Source organism: Bactrocera neohumeralis, unplaced genomic scaffold (assembly GCF_024586455.1).
Source record: "Bactrocera neohumeralis isolate Rockhampton unplaced genomic scaffold, APGP_CSIRO_Bneo_wtdbg2-racon-allhic-juicebox.fasta_v2 cluster10, whole genome shotgun sequence".
In the NCBI taxonomy this organism is placed as follows: domain Eukaryota; kingdom Metazoa; phylum Arthropoda; class Insecta; order Diptera; family Tephritidae; genus Bactrocera; species Bactrocera neohumeralis.
The window spans coordinates 361,301-377,145 of record NW_026089623.1 but is presented as its reverse complement, the minus strand read 5'-3'; the positions used below and the strand labels follow the sequence as shown (position 1 = coordinate 377,145).

The 15,845-nt window shown below is 35.6% G+C and overlaps 1 protein-coding gene across 13 annotated transcripts in view; it reads left to right on the top strand.

Moving 5' to 3' along the window:
• The window catches only part of LOC126764886 (RNA-directed DNA polymerase from mobile element jockey), a 224,903-nt gene that overhangs the window by 155,580 nt on the left and 53,478 nt on the right, over positions 1-15,845 (top strand). For all 13 annotated transcript variants that reach the window (XM_050482553.1, XM_050482540.1, XM_050482549.1 and 10 more), the window contains 2 exons: positions 7,341-7,521; positions 11,565-11,721. In XM_050482553.1, the coding sequence (XP_050338510.1) occupies positions 7,341-7,521; positions 11,565-11,721 (338 nt within the window). The remainder of the gene's footprint in view (positions 1-7,340; positions 7,522-11,564; positions 11,722-15,845) is intronic.

The following is a 15,845-nucleotide window of genomic DNA, read 5'->3' as shown; positions in this document are numbered from 1 at the left end:
CTTTTTTTCTCAATTTTTCTTGATATCCGGTGGAGTATGGGTGACCGGAAGATGCCATCTTTAAAAGTGGTACCCACGATTTCTCAATTGTGGATGATCTGAAACGAACGGGATAAATCTTATTTTAGAGTACATATGAATAGCTATGAGAGCAATGTCAAAATATTCATTTTAATAATACGAGTATGTAACACGGAAGCAACATGGAAAAATAATAAATTTTTAATTTTGAACGCGAATAAGTTAATAAATCGATCCTGGATTGAACGAACTTTTTTGCTATTTATTTTTTCGGTATTATTAGTTTTGTTGTCTATCATTTGTATATAGGTCATTGGTTCCCTCAAGAAGAAAAGTTTCGTGTTATATTATTTTTAGTACAAAGTTTTCTAAAGTTATGTCACTAGATCTTACGAGGATTTAAAAAGTTTGTCAGGGAAATTTAATTTATAGTATTATAACTATGCACCGCTGTGTTGCCAACTGATATAAAACTTGTATACGAGTGTTTTATACCATAATAAAAGATATAGTAAAAATATATCACTTATTTTTGCGTTGTATAAGCAACGGGATTTTCCATAGGGACGCTTCAAAAGGAGACCGATGGGTCATCAAACGACGCCATATTTTTTCCCGCTCTTTTGACGTTTCTCTTCAGTTAGGTTTGTCATTTATGGAAAGACTACAGGGTTTGTCCGGAAGGTCATAGAACTGATTTTCTTCCGCCGCGACTGTACTTCGTAGCGTGCGCGAGTTAAGTGTGTAGAGCCAAGATTAAATAAATCCACAAAGTTGTTGTAATTAACTGCACTCTACTTTATTGGTTCTTCTGAACTCAACTGAAAATGTGAATATCACTACTCTTTATAATGACGAAAATTGTTAAGCTGTTATACTGCAACATATTGTGTATTTCCCTGCAAGACGGGTAGCTGTTAGCAAACGTGTAAGCGACTTGTTATTGTTCACTTTTGCATTCGTTAAAATATTTGTTACTTTTGTTCAGAGAGTGGGAAAAAAGTAACACATAGCTATTTAATGTTCAATGGTTTTCTCGCTCTAACCAATGGCAAATATCGGATGCTGCCTTGTTCTAACAGAATACATACATTTGTTAGCAAATCTCTTCACACTATGTTACGGGTAACAAATTCTTTTGTTAGCGCATAGCTTACTTATGTGTTATGGATAACAAAAAGTATTTGTTACCCGAATATCTGTTACTGTTATTATTTTTGTTATCCGTTTGTTACCTATAACATATAAACATGTTAGTAGGAATAAGCAGTAACAAGATTATTTGTTACCCATTTGTTACTTCTAGAAAATTCAATTCTTTTAAATAAAATTCAGTTTTTTTTATTATTTCGCTTTATTTAATAATAAAATTAAAATAATCAAATATTTACTTAAACTAATAGCGAGTTCCACGTAATGCTCGTCCTCTAAGTCACCGGTGATGCGGCTAATTGAATGATGCGTCTTTGTTATACGCATCCAAATGCTCCAAATGATTTCTGTAATATTAAACATTTTAATTACACAATTAATTTTTCTCCTTGTTAAGCTTTTTCGTTTACTCTATATAAAAGAAATTAATAACATATATATATATATATACTATATAAGAAATTAATTATAAAATATCAAATTATGAAATAAGGAACTTACCTCTTTAAAATCCAAAATAAACTGCGCTTTTCGTTTTCTTCTTCTTGAAAAATTGGGCTTTCGTCCCTCCTATTCTAGCAAGTTAATATTACAATATGTTTAGAATGTCGATGGTTTTTCTCTATCTTACTTACGTATTCTCCCATTCAATTGAAAATTCCAGAAAATGTAACAGTGTTAGTGAAAAACTGAAAATGTTTCAATGTGTTTGTGCAATCTGTTACCTCCGTCTTGCAGTGTTGTTTGTGACCATTATTTGCATATGCAGAATTTACTGGTCAATGCTCGAAAAGTAATATAAACAATAATAAAGTGAACGACCCTTATGCAAGCAAATTGCGTAAGTGTCGTTCTGTACATAAATTGTGTAAGTGTCGCTACAAAGTAATAAGCGACAATAATAAAAACTGCTGTTTATGCTTAATCGGAATATTTCATTTCTGATTGTTTATATTTTCGTGGCTTTTTTCAATTGTAAAGGCTAAGCCTTAGCTGTGGCTTTGGTGCTTTTGAAGTTGGAGCTGCCATCGTTGTTACTGATGTAACTCCTCCTTCCCTTGATTGAAAATTCTCCCGAATTATTATTCTAAGTATTGAGAATTTTTTGTATATGTGGACAATAGCACTCACAGTGATAATTATTATCAATAATATGATTACAAAAGTTATAATGATTGACGTTGAGTGAATATTTTTATCGAATTTTAATTCTTTGATATTTTTGATGTTGTCTATTTCATTCAAGACTATTTCGTCTAATGATAAAATTAATTTTGTATTATTGTACATAAATGTGGGTAACTAAATGAAGCTATTTTTAAATGTTTTATCATAATTGGAAAAAATTACATTATTTATTTCTATTTTACAATTACTAAAAATTATTAAATTATTAGGGGAAACTTTAGTATACCATCCCACGATTTCAGAGTTAAAAGTGGTATGGTTGGATAGTGCTGATGCTCCAGATTAAGAATATATATAATTATTGCCGCCGCAAACTTATAGTTTTCGAGATATTTGCATTTAAAGTTGAAAATTTTGCAAATTTAATTTTGCAATTTCTCGACTAATGGTTAGTTTTTCTTCCATATTATGCCCTTTTTATACACTTACAATTCACTACAATATTTCTACATATTTATTTTTTATTAATATTTTAGATATTTGCTTAAAATAAGCATTTTATATTTTACATACATATTACTACACGCACAATAACAATAAATGTTCCGTGTTGTCATTGGTTTCGCAAAATGTACTTCTTCTTCTGACTTTAGGAAATCTTTAACATTTATTGAGTTGAACTCGTTATCAGTAATTATTTTCTATAATTGTGTTACTATTTCTGTCTTCTAATTGTATGGCTGTTGCATGTTTTGAAAACTTATCCATGAATGTGATAAAACTATGTTTCTTTATAGTGTAAACATCTATATGTAAAATTTCATTTACATCAAATGGTGTTTCTGTGATATTAAATTTTGCTTCAATAGGGTTCCTACTATATTTTGATCTGTTGCAAATATCACTATTATTTATATATTTCTTTACGAAAATTTTGAGGTTTTTGTAGTAAATTGATTTGACACTTTCATAATTTTCTGTTATTCCTGCTTGTCCTGTTTCATTAATATGATATTTAGCAATTTGTTTGAATAATTCATCTTCACTGCTAACATCTTTCGCGTTAAGGCTACATTTATAAAATTTTACTTCAGTGTTAAATAACTCTACTAACTTGGATTGAACCTGTTTGTATAAATTATCGGGAAGTTCGGTATATATTCCTACCCTTTTCGACTTTATATGTTGCCTAAACAAATCAGCCATATAATTAGTCTCAATATCATTTGAATTTATATATATTTTGATTTTACCGTTCTCTACTTTCGTGTCTTGCGTTTTATTATTTGTAATTATAATTTGAGTTGCAAATCTGTTAAATACTGTATTGAGTGGTGTAAAGTTTTGATGGGTACTGTTATCTTCTTCAACGTTTTCGGCGTTTAATATGTAGCCTGATTGACTATTTATTCGGTTCATAAAATCGGCTACTTTATTTTCCTTACCCTTTATGTAGTTAATATGTATATTATATTCGCCAAGTTTCAAGAGCCACCTTTGTAGTCTTGGGTTAATATCTTTTCCTTTCGTCTTTGTGTGCAACCAAACAAGTGGTTGATGGGGTGTTAGGAGTTCAAATGGTTTGCCATATAAATATTGTCGGAAATAGTTGACTGACCAGACGATAGCAAGCAATTCTTTTTCGATTGCAGCATAATGTTTTTCGTGATCGTTTAAGATTCTACTAGCGTAAGCGATGGGGTGATTTTCTTGAGAAAGGACTGCTCCTATTGCATTATCACTAGCATCTGTTGTTAGTTAAAAATTTTTAGACCAGTCTGGGTATTTCAAAATCGGAGGGTTAATGAGCATTTTTTTAAATTTTTCAAATGCATCTATATATTGAGTATCTTTTATATTAATTGTGGTGTTTTTCTTTAGGTACTTTGTAAGTCCGTGGGCTACTTTAGCATAATCCTTTATGAATTTCCTATAGTAGCCTGTTATATCTAGGAATGATTTTATTTCTTTTTGAGTGTGGGGAAGCTTTAGCTTCTGAATGGCTTCAACTTTTGTTGAATTAGGTTTAATTCCTTCTGTGGTCAAAGTGTGACCAAGATATTGAGTTTCTTTGCAAAAAAAATTGCATTTGTCTATTTGGATTTTAAGATTGAACTCCCTTAATTTTGCAAAAATTTGGTTTTATGCTGTTCATATGCTCTTCTATGGAAGTGCTAAAAATGAGTATATCATCGAGATATACAACGCATATTTTGTTAATATATTCCTAAGTACCGATTTAATCAAACGTTGGAAAGTGGAAGGGGAATTCTTCAATCCAAATAGCATACGGATGAATTCGTAATGCCCGAAGGGGGTAGAAAAGGCAGTTTTCTTTTGATCGTTTTCATCCATTAATACTTGGTGAAATCCCTTCGCCAAGTCAATTGTTGAAAAGTAATTTGCTTTTCCTAATTTGTCTAATATATTCTCTATATTAGGAATAGGAAATTTATCTACAACAATACGCCATTTTTGTTTCCCTGAATTATCCAATTTTTTGGGGACTATCTAAATTGGAGAATTGTAAGGGGAAAAGCTTTCTTTAATAATATTTTGCTCCAACATTTCATTCACCTGCCTTTTAATTTCTTCTTCGTGTATCTTTGGGTACCTGTATATTTTAGAATATACAGGTTTATTCGTATTTGTTATTATGTGGTGTTTTATATTATGTGTGTGGGTTAACTTTTCTTCTTCTCTGTAAAACATATTAGAATATTTTCGCAAAATCAAATCTATATATGTATATTTTTCCCTCCTCATTCATATCATCTCTATAGAGCTTTGATACGTTTTCCAAATTTAAGGTTGAGGGTTCTAGTGTAGGGATTTTCGTATACATATGTATATGAATTTAATTTTATTGTTATTAATTTCAAGAAAATCTTCTTCAAGATTAATTTTTTCATTTAATGCTTTTAGTATATTTTGACCAATTACTCCCTTGAAGTTTTTATTTCTGAATGGGGTTGCCTTCCAAGCCATTTTATTCGGGTTATTGAATTCTTGAGGTACTTCTGTTATAATTTCAAAGTCTACTTTTATCTGTCCTGATAGTGTACTATATACTTATGTTAGGTTTTATTAATTTAGTCCTTTTATATTCTTTTAATGAATGATCGTCGATCAGGGTTGTAGAACCGGCATCGATTAAACATTTAATTATATTTTTACCTATTGTTAAATTTGCTATCGGTAAATGTTGTTCTCGCTGGTTAATTGAAAATTTACCTCACCAGTTTCTTCTGTATCAGTATTATTTTCTTGAAGATGAGCGACATTATTTTGGTTTCTTTTTGCGTATATTAGATTTCTATATGCTCCTAAATTTCTTGAAAATTGTTGTTGTGTATGGGGATTATCTTGCCTCGAATTATTGTTTTGGTTTTGAAACCGGTTATTTGTTTGCGGGTTGCGATTTGGCCTAAAATTATTGCTACTATTTGATTGTGTGTTGCTATTTGTACTAACTCTATTCTGTACCAGACCCCATTCCTCTAAACAATAATATGGTTCTCTAAGATTCCCTATGCTTCTACTATGTATGTATTATGCTCGCTAGATGCACTGGCATGCTGCTCAAAAATGTTTTTAATATTATTGCCCTTCATTATTTTAATGTTTTTTTGTTGTTTTATAGTTTAAAGATGTTTTGTAACGAATACGTCAGAATTCTTCTGCTTGGTTGAATTTTAACAGTATAGTATATATTTTCACTTCTCAACTTTTAGCGTAAGTTTTTTTTTATTTATTTAAATTTTGCGATAAATATATGAATTTTGTGTTTGTAATTAAAGTTTTTTTTCTTCACAGTTATGCAATTTAATTAATTACTTTTAATTTTTAGTTTTTTTTTTATTTTATGTTTTCTTCACCACCGTGTCCAGCGAAAGTAATACTGAATGTTCATCAATAATGATTCAATAAAATTTTGGTTGAATATCCTTGTGGATATCGATAGTAGGTACTTTTTGTTATTTTTCTTCAGAAAAAATAACTCTTCGACTGCGGCAGTTAGATGTGTAGAGCCAAGATTAAATAAAAACACAAAGTTGTTATAATTAACAGCACTCTACTTTATTGGTTCTTCTGAACTGAACTGAAAATGTGAATATCACTACTATTTATAATAACAAAAATTGTTCAAGTTGTTATACTGTAACATTTTGTGTATTTGTTTGTGTACATTATTTGCATATGCAGAATTTACTGGTCAATGCTCGAAAAGTAATATAGTATAAACAATAATAAAGGGAACGACCTTATGTTTATGCTTAATCGGCATATTTCATTTCTGATTGTTTATATTTTCGTGCATTGGTTTTTTTTCAATTGTAAAGGCTAAGCCTTAGCTGTGGTTTTGATGAGGTACGCGATTAAATTCTGTGTGAAACTCGGTAAATCTGCGACAGAGACGTTTGATATGATCAAGCAGGCTTACCCAGATGTTGCTTTAGCAAGAAGTGGTGTGTTTCCGGCCGGGTAGAAGTCGCTGATGAAGGCCGGAAGAATGAGCAAATCCAAAGTGAAAACGATGCTAATTATCTTTTTTGAAGTCAAGGGCATCGTTCACCATGAATTTGTTCCTTACGGACACAATCGATTTATTGAAAACCAAGTTTGGTGAACGTGTTATCTCACGTAATGGTCCAGTCTATTTGCTGTGGGGCTACGTAAAGTCTATGGTCTATGCCAACAAGCCAGCGACGACGGATGAATTTCGTACGCATATCGAACGAAAAGTTGCGGCAGTATTGGCCGATTTATGCTTGAAAACCGACGAAAATTAGGTTCAGCGTCTTTACTTCTGCAAACATGCCCGTGGTGGCCATGCAAGAAATCGAGTTCCATACATAATGGTACGAATGTACTTTCACAGGAATAAAGAATTTTATTGATATCCCAAACCGTTTTTGTTTTATTTAAACAAATTTTTAGCGCTCTTATTGAAAAACCCGTTACTATCGAGTTACGCGATATGACAAGAAAAAGATAAAATTTCGCTTTTCAATAATTTTGATTTTTTATTTGTACAGATTTCGTATCACATATCGCCTGATTTTACGAGAAAAGGAGTTACATTTTCACATTGGAGTATATAACCCGAGCAAGGATTTATCTTTCACTTTCAATATGCTATTGCATACATATCTAAAAGTTCCTGATGTACGCCGTTGTCAAATAACCGGTTTGCATGGTTGCACATTTATTGATAAGGTAAAATATATAAAAAGTTATACTTGTCGAATTTTTTTTTTAAGTTAATAGATAGAAGCAAATAAAATATATAAAATTCTTAGAACTGTAGCGTGGATTCTAAAAAAAACGGTTGCCCCTTATAATTATTAAACTCTGAAAGACTTGTTCCACGCGGCATATTTCACTATAAATCCGAAACTATTGATCAGTTTTTTATTTTTCTTTTAAATTCCTTACTTACTTTTAGATTCATGTATACTACTATTTAGTTGTCAAATATAGGCGCTTCTCTGAAGCAGAACAATCAACAAAATCGATAAAAACAAAACGCTACTACGAATCGATTAACCGTAATTAATAACCCGTCTTTGTAATAACAATCTACTATAAAAACTAAAAACTATTTTTTTATGAAACTTTGGTTAGATATATACCACGTTTTTCCAATTCTAAATATATGTTTATACATAATCAAGTTTATCTTCCTTAAAGAAAAAACTTGGTAGCAATATGAAAAATTACATTTTTTAAATGAAAAATTGATAGAATTATTGATTTTTTTTTATAGTTTGTCATCGAAATATGATGGGATACACTTAAAATACCGAAGTTCAAAATACTGACAAAAGATAAATATGCAGCTAAATCAAAATACCGACAAATCAAAACACCGACAAATCTTCTTCTTCTTTATTGGCGTAAACACCGCTTACGCGATTATAGCCGAGTTAGCGCCAGTCGTTCCTTCTTTTCGCTACGTGGCGCCAATTGGATATTCCAAGCGAAGCCAGGTCCTTCTCCGCTTGGTCCTTCCCACGGAGTGGAGGTCTTCCTCTTCCTCTGCTTCCCCCGGCGGGTACTGCGTCGAATACTTTCAGAGCTGGAGTATTTTCGTCCATTCGCACAACATGACCTAGCCAGCGTAGCCGCTGTTTTTTAATTCACTGAACTATGTCAATGTCATCTCATCGTTCCATCGAATGCGATATTCGCCGTGGTTAATGCGCAAAGGACCATAAATCTTTCGCAGAACTTTTCTCTCGAAAACTCGCAACATCGACTCATCAGTTGTTGTCATCGTCCAAGCCTCTGGACCATATAGCAGGAAGGGAATTATGAGCGACTTATAGAGTTTGGCTTTTGTTCGCCGAGAGGGGAATTTACTTCTCAATTGCCTACCCAGTCCGAAGTAGCACCTGTTGGCAAGAGTTATCCTGCGTTGGATTTCCAGGCTGACATTGTTGATGGTGTTCACACTGGTTCCTAAATATACGAAACTATCTAAAACTGCAAAGTTATGTTTGATATCAATATCATCGGCATACGTCAGCAGCTGTACTCTCTTATAAAATATTGTATATGCTCGATTAAGTTCTGCAGTTCGAATTATTTTCTCCAGCAGCAGGTTGAAGAAGTCGCACGATAGGGAGTCACCTTGTCTGAAACCTCGTTTGGTATCGAAAGGCTCGAAGAGGTCCTTCCCGAACCTGACGGAGCTTTTGGTGTTGCTCAACGTCAGTTTACACAACCATATTAGTTTGGCGGGGATACCAAATTCAGACATCGCGACATAAAGGCAGCTCCTTTTCGTGCTGTCGAAAGCAGCTTTGAAATCGACGAAGAGTTGGTGTGTGTCGATTCTCCTTTCACGGGTCTTTTCCAAGATTTGGCGCATGGTGAATATCTGGTCGGTTGTTGATTTGCCAGGTCTAAAGCCACCTGGTAAGGTCCAATCAGTTTGTTGACGGTGGGCTTTAATTTTTTTACACAATACGCTCGATAGAACCTTATACGCGATGTTGAGGAGGCTTATCCCACGGTAGTTGGCGCAGATTGTGGGGTCTCCCTTTTTGTGGATTGGGCAGAGCACACATAAATTCCAATCGTTGGGCATGCCATCGTTCGACCATATTTTACAAAGAAGCTGATACATGCTCCTTATCAGTTCTTTGCCGCCGTGTCGGCCCCCGCCGCTTTGTTGTTCTTCAGGCGGGTAATTGCTATTCGAACTTCTTCTTGGTCGGGCAATGCAACGTCTGCTCTATCGTCATCGATTGGGGAATCGGGTTCGCCTTCTCCTGGCGTTGTATTTTCACTGCCATTCCGCAGGCTGGAGAAGTGTTCCCTCCATAATTTAAGTATGCTCTGGGCATCGGTCACTAGATCACCTTTGGGGGTTCTACAAGAGTATGCTCCAGTCTTGAAACCTTCTGTAACCAGCCGCATTTTTTCGTAGAATTTTCGAGCATTACCCCTGTCGGCCAGCTTATCAAGCTCTTCGTACTCACGCATTTCAGCCTCTTTCTTTTTCTTTCTGCAAATGCGCCCCGCATCCCTCTTCAACTCTCGGTATCTATCACATCCCGCACGTGTTGTGGTCGATCGTAACGGTGCGTGGTAGGCAGCCTGTTTTCTCTCCGCTGCTTCACGGCACTTCTCGTCGTACCAGCTATTTTTTTTGCACTTTTCGAAAACCAATGGTTTCGGTCGCAGCTGTACGTAAGGAGTTTGAAATGCCGTCCCACAGTTCCCTTATACCGAGTTGTTGCCGAGTGCTCTCAGAGAGCAGGAGTGCAAGCCGAGTAGAGAATCGTTCGGCTGTCTGTTGTGATTGCAGTTTCTCGACGTCGAACCTTCCTTGTGTTTGTTGGCGTAAGTTTTTTGCTGCACAGAGGCGGGTGCGAATCTTGGCTGCAACAAGATAGTGGTCCGAGTCGATGTTAGGACCTCGGAGCGCACGCACATCTAAAACACTGGAGACGTGTCTTCCGTCTATCACAACATGATCCATCCGGTTGGTGGTTTTTCGATCCGGAGACAGCCAGGTGGCTTGATGAATCTTCTAATGCTGGAATCTAGTACTACAGATAACCATATTTCGGGCCCCGGCGAAGTCGATCAGCCTCAACCCATTTGGGGATGTTTCCTCGTGGAGGCTGAATTTACCAACCGTCTTGCCAAAGATACCTTCTTTGCCCACCCTAGCGTTAACGTCGCCAAGCACGATTTTTATATCGCGCTCATAGGTGTGCTCCAAGCGCTCATAGAAGGCATTTTTGGTCACATCGTCCTTCTCTTCCGTCGGGGCGTGGGCGCAAATCAGCGATATGTTGAAGAACCTCGCTTTGATGCGGATTGTGGCTAGATATTCATTCACCGGAGTGAATGATAGTTCTCGGCGACGGAGTCTCTCTCCAACCACGAATTTCATGCCAAACTTCCGCTACTTTATATGGCCACTTTAGTAAATGCCACAAGGACCTACTCGTCGCTGTCCTTGTCCCGTCCATCGCATTTCTTGGACGGCGGTGATGTCAGCCTTTATTTTCACGAGAACATCAACCAGCTGGGCAGCGGCACCTTCCCAATTAAGGGGCCGGACATTCCAGGTGCATGCCCTGATATCGTAGTCCTTACTTCGTTTGCCACAACCCTATGTAGGGGATGTTTCGCCTTCTCACTTTGGCTCGCCTTCGAACGGATGTTCTCAGGCTACCCAGAGAATACTTGGCCAGAGACCGGAAGTCGTGAGCTACTTGGGCGATGTGTAAAAGAATCGTTTCTGGCCACTCCCAAGTGAATGGAGATCAGAGAACTTTCCTCATTTTCTTGAACTTCTACACATGACTCCATCCTCCGACAAATCAGTACATCGAAAAATCAAAATACCGACAAACCAAAATGCCATCGTGTGTGAAATATTTTATCTTATCTGCCCTTATTTCTGAGAATTCTACTGACTAAGGGTTATGATCCTGAGAGTGTTCGTGGCCGGAGGCTGAAGGCCGCAGGGCCTCGAGCGAACAACGCCACCTTTTCCTGATTTTTCGGTATTGTGATTTATCGGTGCTTTGATTTGTCGGTATTTTGATTTGTTAGTGTTTTAATTTGTTGGGGTTTTGATTTGTCGGTGTTTTGATTTGTCTGTGTTTTCATTTCTCGGTGGTTTGACTGTGGGGTTTCTAAATTTCAAAATTTTGATTTTCGGCATTACGTTACACACCCAAATATGATAGTTTGTAGATAGTAAACTTTTCTTCTCTAATTATTTATAATTCCAGACTCGTGACGGTGCTATATACCAAGAAGGACGTGAAATAGTGACCATTGGCGAATGGACGGATCGAGTTTACCAACACACTCCACAAGAACATGTCATAACGAACGTTGTATCCGGAAGAAAAATGCGATTACAAAAATACAATTTTCCTGACACAGGTAATTTTAAATATTATAGTTGGATAATGTGGCCGTTTGTAGTTTAGGGATAGTGAATCAGACAACAATTTTTTTCGGCTTCCGTAAACTTAATTGTGTATTTACTACGACCGTGGGGAGTACTCACGCAATGATGGTGTTATTCTATCCCTTATAACAGAACTTGTTTTTTTTTTCTTTTGACTTCTATTGTTCTATATCACAGGGTCTTGACTGAAAATGTTATGTCTTTTGTCGGATCTGACAACCCCTTTAGTTATTGCCAAATAATAAGTCAAATATATTGGCATTTAAGTTGACAATACAAGTATGATGTTGCGAATGTATGAGCTTTTCAACCGCTTTTATGATGATGACAAAAATCTAGGAGAAGAATGGAAGAAATTAGAAAATCTACTTTTTTCGGTGAATGTATTTTGAGAAGAATGGAAAAAAGTAGAAAATTCCACAAATGTATTTTGCAAAAATAAGATTTCATATTTTATGTGCTTCAATCTTTACTAATATTTTTAATGTTAAAGTACGATTGTTCGCTACGCTTTCTCGCCTGAAAACAATTATTTGGAAGATATGATTGTTTGCCGAAAAAATTTTCATTATATTTCTACAAATCAAATAAAATTGAATTTTTCTACCAGACTAACTTAATCTAAGCTAATTTTGTAACACCGAATAATTCTTTAAATCGAAAGATTTTTTTACCTCTAATAAAAACATCGGCGCAGCTCTTATTTCCTATCAGCAACACAATGTTGTGATGCTTTGTCGTCTCGTTAGTTTTTCGACACATTGACTCTTTGCCATGAAAACAAAAGCATGTCAACGAAAATCCGGGAAGATGTGGGCGGCACTTGTTATTTGAAAAATTTTTTTTTTTTAATTTTTGTAAGGTTTACATTTTATACTTAAGCTAAAAAGTAACCTTATTCTACCTGTCCCATATATTATAATTCTTAGGAATTGTAGCTTTAGCGGCTCGTGGCGGATGTTACTTCCTGTTGACAAATATTAGCGTCAGCATATTACTTATGTTAACTCAAATATTAGCGTCAGCTATAATTGTATTAGCGTCAGTTATAATTTTTATACTCTCGCAACAAAGTTGCTAAGGAGAGTATTATAGTTTTGTTCACATAACGGTTGTTTGTAAGTCCTAAAACTAAAAGAGTCAGATATAGGGTTATATATACCAAAGTGATCAGGGTGACGAGTAGAGTTGAAATCCGGATGTCTGTCTGTACGTCCGTCCGTGCAAGCTGTAACATGAGTAAAAATTGAGATATCATGATGAAACTTTGTGCACGTATTCCTTGGCTCCATAAGAAGGTTAAGTTCGAAGACGGGCAAAATCGGCCCACTGCCACGCCCACAAAATGGCGAAAACCGAAAACCTATAAAGTGTCATAACTAAACCATAAATAAAGATATTAAAGTGAAATTTGGCACAAAAGATCGCATTAGGAAGGGGCATATTTGGACGTAATTTTTTTGGAAAAGTGGGCGTGGCCCCGCCCCCTACTAAGTTTTTTGTGCATATCTCGGAAACTACTATAGCTATGTCAACCAAACTCTATAGAGTCGTTTCCTTCAGGCATTTCCATATACAGTTCAAAAATGGAAGAAATCGGATAATAACCACGCCCACCAAAGGTTATGTTGAAAATCACTAACAGTGCGTTAACCGACTAACAAAAAACGTCAGAAACACTAAATTTTACGGAAGAAATGGCAGAAGGAAGCTGCCGTCGCCCACTTATGGACCAAAAACCATACCTCAGAAACTACTCAATGAAATTCGGTATATAACATTTTCTTAACACCCTGATGACATGTACGAAATATGGGTGAAATAGGTTCACAACCACGCCTTCTTCTAATATAACGCTATTTTGAATTCCATCTGATGCCTTCTCTGTATAATATATAAATTAGGAAATGAAAATACAATTCAATACTCAAAGTACGCAAATTGATCTAATCTAATTAATTTTACAGCAAAATAACAAAATATGTAAATGACGGATAATGAAATCTCGATTATCACTTTATCATGCGAGATTATTCTTATCGTACCGTTATATTGGTTTAGTAATATAATGCCAGGTGATACATTTTCTACCGATAGTATGTGTTGATTATTTATTAAAATACATTCTGCCGGTTTGCTCTTTAGTAGACGTGAGACACAGGTAGTGTTTCTTATGTCTATAATATTCTTATTACTACATATTTTTATATTATTTTATTCGTTACATTTGCACTTAATGCTCAATATTTATTATTCTTACACACTATTACATTTTCATATGGAATCTTATTTATATTCCTAATAATGGTATTCCAATAATGTATGTATAACAACATAGTTTCATTTGATGTAAGTTTATCATTTGCTAATTCGAGTTATTCTTCGATATTATTCAATGTAAAATTATTTTTTCTAAACGTATATTTTAATAAATTTAATTTCTTATTTGACAAAATATAAGAATTAACTATGCCGGCTTTTGCCGAATGTATTGCATATTATATATTTATTATCTCTTCTTTTATTATATTTAATTTATATTTGATTTCAATAGGAAGATTATGTTGTACTACTTCATTTGTTTGTAGTACTTCTATAAAAATTTTGTTTGATATTGCAGAAATATTATTAATTCTGTCGAAAATGACTTTATTAATTGTTATTTATTCGATATTTTCAATTATGTTATTAATTTGATTTTTTAGTGTTACAAGGTCGTCAGGGTCAGAATTTCCCGCGACTCATTTCCAGACTGTTCCTATTTCGTTTATTGATTTCCTAAATCTTTTTGGTTTTAGTCTATTTAAATAGGTCTGTGTCAGTTTTAGTTCATTAAAGAGTATAGGAAGGAGTGGAATCTCTTCTCTAATTTTTGTTTTAATCGTATTACTTAAATCGTTTAGTGCTTTCTGATATTCCCCTATGTCCACTTTGTGTATCAATCGAAATGTTCCTGTTTGAATTTTAACTGGTCCTGTACGGAATTCGTATAGTCTATTATTTTAAAGGCAGCGTACACCAAATGTACGAAAAATCTGTAGAATTAAAATAAAGAAAGATATGCTAGGTTTTGATGTTACTTTGGTGTACTGTTCGTCCTTTTTCTGTGATTACGATACTAGATTTGCCTTCTTTTACAATTTCCTTTCTATATCTTGCTGTTAATTTTGAGAATGTTTTTTTTTTTTTTTGTGTGTGAGGGGGTGGAAAATGCCTTCCGCATCATCGGTGCTATCGTCACAGCAGCGGTATGTGCCACTTACAGGTCACTAAAAACCCCCCCTCTAAGGAACCGCCGCCCACCCTGGGACCGCATTTGCATTACTTCAGGGTGGAGATTTACGTCTGCGCACCTGCGTCCAGGTCCGGCTTTTTGCTGCGAAGCAAGATTGCTGCGAAATTCTTGATAATCTCCCAGTTTGCTTCACTCTCCAACATGACGCTGATTAAATTGTCCGCGTTTATTGGGCCAACCATCTAATCTAAGTATCCTACTACTTCTGCGGAACGCGGTCCCGTATTCCTCGTCTTGAGCATCTTTGTTTTGTTGTTCTTTATGTTGTCTTATGTCCTTATGGGAGCTTGTGTTCAAGGCCAGGTTCAGGCACGAATCAGGAGCTCGTCTCAAAGAAACCTGTACGCCCACAAAAATTTTGGCAACGTGCATTGAACGTACTTGAAGACCTGCCAGTGTTTTAACGAGACGGAGGTGAGAGCAGTAATAGCAATATTGGTTTCCAGTATTCCATAATCAGAACCTTACTGGCCTCGATTCTGATGGGCGCTTGTCCAGGGTTTTCGCCGTCGTCTGTGCACTTTTGGTGCTGCTCACTGTATGGTTCCCTCGTCGCTTTGTTGCCTCCTTCTCGTGGGTAGGTTCTCCCTCGGTGCAACCCCAGTGGGGGTTGTGGACGCTTATTTAAAGGCGGCATCTTCTCGCCTCTTCGCTGGAGGTTTATTGGGCGTATTAGGCGTTTTGAGCCAAGCCCTCCTCTCCTGCAGCTCTTGGTCGGGGGCTGCGTACTATCCGCCAGCTGTGACCCCGGTAGTAGCCTGAGCTCACCCTTACCAATTTTGAGAATGTTCGTTTATTTAT